This window comes from Nicotiana tomentosiformis, chromosome 8, assembly GCF_000390325.3.
Source record: "Nicotiana tomentosiformis chromosome 8, ASM39032v3, whole genome shotgun sequence".
NCBI lineage: Eukaryota > Viridiplantae > Streptophyta > Magnoliopsida > Solanales > Solanaceae > Nicotiana > Nicotiana tomentosiformis.
This window is the reverse complement of record NC_090819.1, coordinates 53929689-53937709: the sequence shown is the minus strand read 5'-3', so window position 1 is coordinate 53937709 and position 8021 is coordinate 53929689. Positions and strand designations below refer to the sequence as shown.

Sequence of the window (8021 nt, the reverse complement as noted above, 5' to 3'; positions counted from 1 at the left end):
ATGATACCCTGAGCTCAAGTCAATCTTAGAGAACACCTTGGAACCTTGAAGCTGATCAAATAAATCATCAATACAAGGCAAAGCATACATGTTCTTGATGGAAACCTTGCTCAACTGCCTATAACTTATACGTATGGAAAAATCCTTCTTCTTTACAAACAACATCGATGCACCCCAAGAAGAAACACTTGACCTGACAAACCCCTTATATTGCATCTCTTACAACTGTTCTTTCAATTCCTTCTACTCAGCGGGAGCCATGCAATACAGTGGAATTGATATGGGCTGAGTGTCTGGTGCCAAATCAGTACCAAAATAAATATCCCAATCGCGTAGCATGCCCGGTAGGTCTGTTGGGAACACTTCTAGAAACTCTCTTTCTACGGGGATTGAATCAACCATAAGAGTATCAGCACATACATCTTTAACAAAGGCTAAGTACGCCAAACATCCCTCCTCAACCATCCATTGAGCCTTCATAAAAGAAATTGCTCTACTAGGATTGTGACCAACTGAACCCCTGCATTCCAACCTTGGCAACCCCGTCATAGCCAATATCACAATGTTAGCGTGAAAATCAAGAATAGCATGGTATGGAGATAACAAATCCATACCCAAAATCACATCAAATTCTACCACATTAAGCAACAAAAGATCAACGCTAGTCTCATAGCTCGCAATATTAACCATACAAGAATAGTAGACATGATCCACCACAATAGAATCCCCAACAGGGATAGACACATAAATAGGAATATCCAAATAATCACGAGACATATCCAAATACAATGCAAATTAGTATGACACATACGAATAAGTTGAACCCGGATCGAATAATACTGATGTATCTCAATAACAAACCGGAACAATACCTGTAATGACTACATCTGATATGACTGCCTCAGGCCGATAAGAGAAAGCATAACAACAGTTGTGCCTAGCCTCCACCTCTAGATGGCTGTGCAGGTGGTGTAGCATTTGGCGTGAGAATCATAGCATGGATACCCTACTAAGGTACACACATTCGAAGCCTAGGATAATCCCTCATCATATGCCTTAAATCAACACACTCAAAATAAGCTCTTTACGGACGTTACTGTTGGGACTGACTCTTCCCGGATGAATTGAATAACCATTGTAAGAACCACGTGCGTGAGTTGCACTGAAGGATGACTTGCCTCGACGAGTGCTCTAAAATCCATGGATAGTTGGAACACCACGTGAAACCTGAAGTGCTAATTGAACTGTTCGATTGAAATGACCTCTACCATGTCGACCCCTATTCCCAGAGTAGGCACCACTAAATCATCCAAAGCCACGAGGCTTCTTGACCTCCCTATCCTCCCACTCCTACATATGAATACACTCCAGCCTCCTAGCAATCTCCACATCCTCCTAGCGATCTCTACAGCCTGCTAAAAGGTAGTCTCAGTCTCCATCTCCCTTGCCATCCCAAACCTAAGACTGTAGCCGAGTCCCTCAATAAATCTATGAACCCTCTCTCTATCTCTCTCTTAGTATAAACCAGAAGAGCTGTATAGCATGACAATTCTGTAAACCTCATAGAATACTTGGTCACAATCATACCCTCCTGGTGCAAATGCTCAAACTCGCAGCGTAACTCGTCCCTGCGAGTCTGTGGGATAAACTCCTCTAAGAAAAGAACTAAGAATTGAGACCATGTGAGTGGTGTTGCACCAGCTAGCCTACTCAACTCATAAGTCTGTCACTATCTATATGCCAACCCTGACGACTTGAAGGTAGTAAAGACAACCTCATTTGGCTCCACTAGACCCAAAGTGTGAAAAACGCGATGAAACTGGTCAAATAAGCAATGTGCATCCTCAGTAGGCTCTCCACTGCGAAGTCTCTGAAACCTCTCCATCCTCTTCTGCTCCTCAGCAGTCCAGGCTGGCCCTATCTTGGGTTGAACTGCGATGACTGGCTACACAGGAAGAACACCCAAGGTCTGATAACCATGAGCCAGCTACTCTATTGTACCTGCGACGGGAGTCTGGGCTCCTCCCCCAGCCTGTGAAGTAGCTGGTGCAACCGGGATCAAACCTACCTAAGTAAAACTCCCTAACATGCTCATAATGTGAGCCAAAGTCTCTTGGAGTCCAGGTGTTGCAATAGGTCCCTCATGTGCCTAAGATGGTCCTACAAGCTTAACATGATCTAGCATTTGCTCCTCGATTGGAGCTACTAGTGTCCCCATAGTGGCTGCTCTAGCAGAACCCCCAACTACAGCGCGTGCCTCACCTCGGCTTCTATCCTGGCCCCAGCCTCTCACAACTCTAATAGGGGGCACTAGTGCTTGCTCAGCTGCCTCAAAAGAACGCTTCCTCATCATCTGTGGGAAAATAGGAGAGCAAAGGATCAAATTTTGAGATAAACAAATCCACACGATAAAGAATGAAAGAAAGTGATGTTTCTTAACTGTCCGGTAGTTTTTTAAGATAAGTACATATGTCTCTGTTTCGATCCGCAAGACTCTATTAGACTTGCTTATGACTCGTAGAGCTGTGATACCAACTTGTGACAACCCAAAATCCCACCAAATGTCATGATGGTACCAAACCTCCAAGACTAGGTAAGCCAACATGCAATAGGGGTTCAAAACAACGAAATAAGATATAATATGTCTGAAATAACATAAATAGCAGAATAATACTTCAACAATAGCAAAATCAGTGATACATAATCTAAAACCAGGTAATACATAACCATCGGCTCTAAAACTAAACATAAGAAGATGTCTACAGCGATCATGCATCACTACCTTGAATCCTCTCTAACAACAAATACTGCTCACTCCTGAGATTTGCTTCTACCAATGCCCGGATCTGCACAAAATGTGCAAAATCATAGTATGAGTACAAGAAAACATGTACTCAGACAGTATCAAGACTAACCTCAGTAAAGTAATGACGAGGTTCAAGTCGTGTGATTCTCACTAATCAAAGAACCTATGAAATATACAGAATAACTTGCAACAAGAATATAACAAGATGCAATATCATCAATTATCAAATCAAGAGATATCAACTCAACAAAGATAAATAAATCTTGACAGTCGAATCATCAACATATAGCAGAGGCATAGAGTAGTATGTTAGAACTCAACATAGAACCATATATAATGCATAACAAGGCATAAAGGATTCACATGCATGGACAAGATTCCACCCTTACACTCAACTCACCATCATCGGAATCTATATTGGAATCTACCAATATCAGTCAACTTACCACCATCCGCGTGTACGCCATCAAGAGAGATGCATGAGAAAGTGACCTAGGTGATGGATCCAAATTGACACGATATACAGTATAATATACTCGTGCAAACACAACAACAATCATCATAGCTGGCACGGTAAAGACCTCGTTCCACAACATCATCAACACCACAATATTAGCACGGAAAACACCTCATGCCAAAACCAAATCAATCCGCTCAATATGTCTATATGTGTTGTAATCATAAAAATTCAAGATACCAATTCATCATAAAAGAGAAATAAGCTCACAATTCATCAATAAGGTGCACATGGACATAATAATGATAAAGTGTGGATATGTGCTCAAGATGTGAGACGTGGATATGACAAAATTAATTATAGCAGCAATTCTAGAATAGTCCATCTTGGCTAATTAGGAGATAATAATCCTATGCATGATCTTTAGTATGAAAGGATAAGCTCACGCAGTCATACAAATAGTTCAATATGTATCCTAGAGACCAGACAATCAAAATAAGGCATAATAGAAGCCTAAAGTCTAATCCAGTCATAATTCATACATAGCACCCACATATACACTCGTCACCTCGCATATACGTCGCTTATCACATGTTACAACAAGAAAAATAAGGCCAAATCCTAAGGGTTATTCCCTCACACAAGATTAGGCAAGATACTTAACTTAACAATCCCAAATCAACCTTCTAATATAGCCTTTCCCTTAGAAACCACCTCCGACCGGCTCGAATCTAGTGAAATATAACTTTAAAACATCAAATAAGGGCATAGGAATTAATCCCAAACAATAAAGCTTCAATATTTATTCAATTTTTAAAAGGTCAACAAAATTCAACCCGGACCCACACGATCAAACCTAGGTCAAGGGGTAGATTCCGACTATCCATGACTCAACGTGTCTAAATATATATTTGATTTTCAAATCCAAGTCTAAATCATAGCTCAAAACCTTAATTCTCACTCTCTTAAGTTGAACGAAAAACCCCAAAATTCCATGTTTTGGGTGTTATTAATACATGTGGATTCTTAAAATAATATAAAAAATGTGTAGAAATCACTTATCCCAAAGGCTTGTGAAAGTCTCCAAGCCAAAATTGTCTCTCTAATAGTCTAGGGTTCAAAATATGAGAGCATGAGCTAAACATCCCAAAATATACCACTTAAGTGGTCTACCCAGCGATTTTCGCATTTATGCGGCAAAACCTTCATAGATGCAAGATCCTCTAAACCAGTTGACCCACCGCTTATGCAGAAGACACCCGCATCTACGGACGCGCTTTTGTGCACACACCTTCAAATAAGCAGCCTCGTCTCTACGCAACTTCAACGCAGATGCGACCCATCTGGGCCACTTCCAAACTTGCTTATTAGAAACAAAACCTCACACATGTGGCTCCGCAAGTGCGATGCACCATGCCGCAAGTGCGATTGCAACCGATCCCTAACTATCAGCAATGCTAGTATTCACCAACCTATCTCGAAAAAAATCTAAAACACACACGAACCCCCGGAACCCCATCCAATCACACAAACAAGTCCATAAACACTACCCGGACCTACCCAAGGCCTCCAAACACCTACGATAACATCCCATCAACGGGTCAATGATTAAATCACAAGTTGAACTTCTCTTAAGTTCAAAAACATACAAACTTTCAACCAAGCATCTGATTCATGCCTAACCAACTCGGGACGCAACCAAATTCTGCATACGAGTCACTAACAACAAGATGAACCTACTCCAAGTCCCGAAATAACAATCCAAGCCCGATATCATCAAAGTTAACTCTCAGTGACACCTATTTACTCTTCACACCTTCAAATTGTCAACTTTGGCAATTAGAGGCAAAACATTCTAGGAACCTCCAAATAAAAATCGGAGCATACTGTTAAGTTCAAATCACCATACGAACCTATTGGAACCATCACATCACCAATCTGAGGTCATTTACACAAAAGACCTTGGTCAACTCTTACAACTTAAGCTTCCAACAATAGAGCTAAGTGTTCCAATTACTCCCAAACCTTCCCGAAACAAAATCAACCAAAATTACAATTGACAAACAATAAAAAAGCATACGAAAAACATAAAATAGGGGAACAAGGCTTAAATACACAAAATGACCGACAGGGTCGTTACATTCCTTCCACTCCCCTCTCACCCCTTCCACCCTGCCAAAAAAAATAAATGGTTGTCCTTGAACGGGTTTAGAGTCATATCTGAAATGCCAAAATGGAAAGGATATCTGCTCTGCATATCATTCTTAGTCTCCAAGTTGCTTCCTCGACCGGTGGACCTCTCCAATGAACCTTCACTGATGCGATCTCCTTAGACTTGAGCTTCCAAACCTACCTATCTAATATGGTCACCGGCTCTTTCTCATAAGCCAGATTCTCATCTAACTGCATTGTTCTAATGTCCAAAATATGTGACTTATCTTGATGATACATCCAAAGCATAGAATCATAAAACCTCAGATAAAATCTCGAAAGACTAGGAGGCAAAGAGAGTCAATAAGAAACCTCACCAACTCTCTACAATACCTCAAATGGTCCAATAAATCTCGGGCTCAACTTTCCTTTCTTTCCAAACCTCATCACACCTTTCATAGGCGAAACTCTAAGAAGAACCCCCTCGCCTGCCATGAAAGTCACATCACGGACATTCATATCAACATAACTCTTCTTCCTGGACTGAGCTGTGTGAAACCTCTCCTAGATCAATTTCACCTTTTGCAAAGCAACACGAACTGAGTTTGTTCCCAATAACGTAGCCTTAATGGGCTCGAAGCAACCAAACGGAGAACGACACTGCCTCCCATATAAGGCCTCATATGGAGCCATCTTGATACTAGACTGGTGGCTGTTGTCATAAGCAAACTCTGTTAATGGTAGAAAGCCCATCTTTTCTAATTAGGAGATAATAATCCTCATGATCACTAGCATGAAAGGATAAGCTCACGTAGTCATACAAATGCTTAAACGTGTACCATATAGAGCAGACAATCAAACTAAGGCATAATAGAAGCCTAAAGTCTAATCTTTTCATAATTCATACATAGCACCTGCATATACGCTTATCACCTCACATATGCGTTGCTTTTTACATATTACAACTAGACAAACAAGGCCAAATCATAAGAGTTATTCCCTCACACAAGATTAGGCAAGATGCTTACCTTAACCAGCCCAAATCAACCTTCTAAAATAGCCTTTCCCTTAGAAACCACCCTTAACCAGCTCGAATCTAGCCCAATAAAACTCAAAACATCAAATAAGGCCATAGGAATTAAATTCCAAACAATATAGCTTCAATCTTTATTCAATTTCTAAAAAGTCAACAACAGTCAACTCAGGCTCACATGGTCAAAACCCGGGTCAAGGGGTAGATCCTGACTACCCATGACCCCATGATTCTAAATGTCCATTTTGTTTTCAAATCTAATTCCAAATCATAACTCAAAGCCTTAATTCTCACTCTCTTAAGTTGTAAGAAAATCCCCCAAATGTACCTCAAAATTTTATGTTTTGGGTGTTATTAATCCATGTAGGTTCATAAAATAAAATTAAAATTGTGTAAAAATCACTTACCCTAAAGCCTTGTGAAAATCTCCAAGCAAAAATAGTCTCTCTCCAAGTCTAGGGTTCAAAATATGAGAGAATGAACTAACAATCCGGAAATATACCACTAAAGTGGTCTGCACAGCAATTTTCGCATCTGATGGCAAATTGGCCGCTTTTATGACATTGCATCTACAGAAAAACCCTCATAGATGCAAGATCCACTAAACGAGCCGACACACCGCTTCTGCGGAACACACCCCCATCTACGTACGCACTACTGTGCACATACCTTCGCACAAGCGGTAGATGCAACTTCGACACAGATGTGATCCAACTGAGCCATATCCAAAGCCTCTTCTGAGAACCAAAACCATGCACATGTGGCTCCGCAAGTGCGATGCACTAGGCCACAAGTGCGATTGCACCAGATCCCAAACAACCAGCAATTCTAGTATTCGCCAACCTAACCCGGAATCAATCTGAGACACACCCAACCCCCCCGGGAACCCATCCAATCACACCAACAAGTCCACTAAAACTATCTGGACCAATACAATGCCTCCAAACACCTATGATAGCATCACATCAATGAATCAAAGATTAAATCACAAGTTAAACTTCTCTTAAGTTCAAGAACCTCCAAACTCCAGCTAAGCGTCTGATTCATGCCTAACCATCTCGAAAAGCAACCAAATTCTGCACACAAGTATCAAACAACAAGACGAACCTACTCCAAGTACCGAAATAACAATCTGAGTCCAATATCATCAAAGTCAACTCCAAGTAAAACCAATAAACTCTCCAAACCTTTAAATTACCAACTCTCGACAATTGGACCCAAAACATTCTAGTAGCCTCCAAATCCAAATCCGAATATACACCTAAGTCCAAACTCCCCTTAAGAACATATTGGAACCATCAAATGAATTTGAGGTCATTTACAGAAAAGTTAAATATCACACCCCGACCTCGGGAAGCGCGACCGGCGCTCGACCGAGATAATCTGGCCGAGCAAGTAAGTTAGATTTCCTTCTACCCAACTCATCAGTGAATAAAGAGGAGATATATTCTATGAATTAAACACTAAGATGATTTCATAAACAACCCCAACTCCATTAGCATTAGTTACTACATTTTTAAGTCTCAAAATACAAACACTTTCATAGTTTGAAGTGAAACATGTGATACACATAC

At 40.7% G+C, this 8021-nt stretch overlaps 1 protein-coding gene across 1 annotated transcript; it reads right to left on the bottom strand.

Moving 5' to 3' along the window:
* Nucleotides 1–243: 243 nt before the first annotated feature.
* Nucleotides 244–777, bottom strand: LOC138897483 (uncharacterized). The gene has a single exon (XM_070183455.1). The coding sequence runs from the start codon at nucleotides 775–777 to the stop codon at nucleotides 244–246; it is 534 nt and encodes a 177-aa protein (XP_070039556.1).
* Nucleotides 778–8021: the final 7244 nt, after the last annotated feature.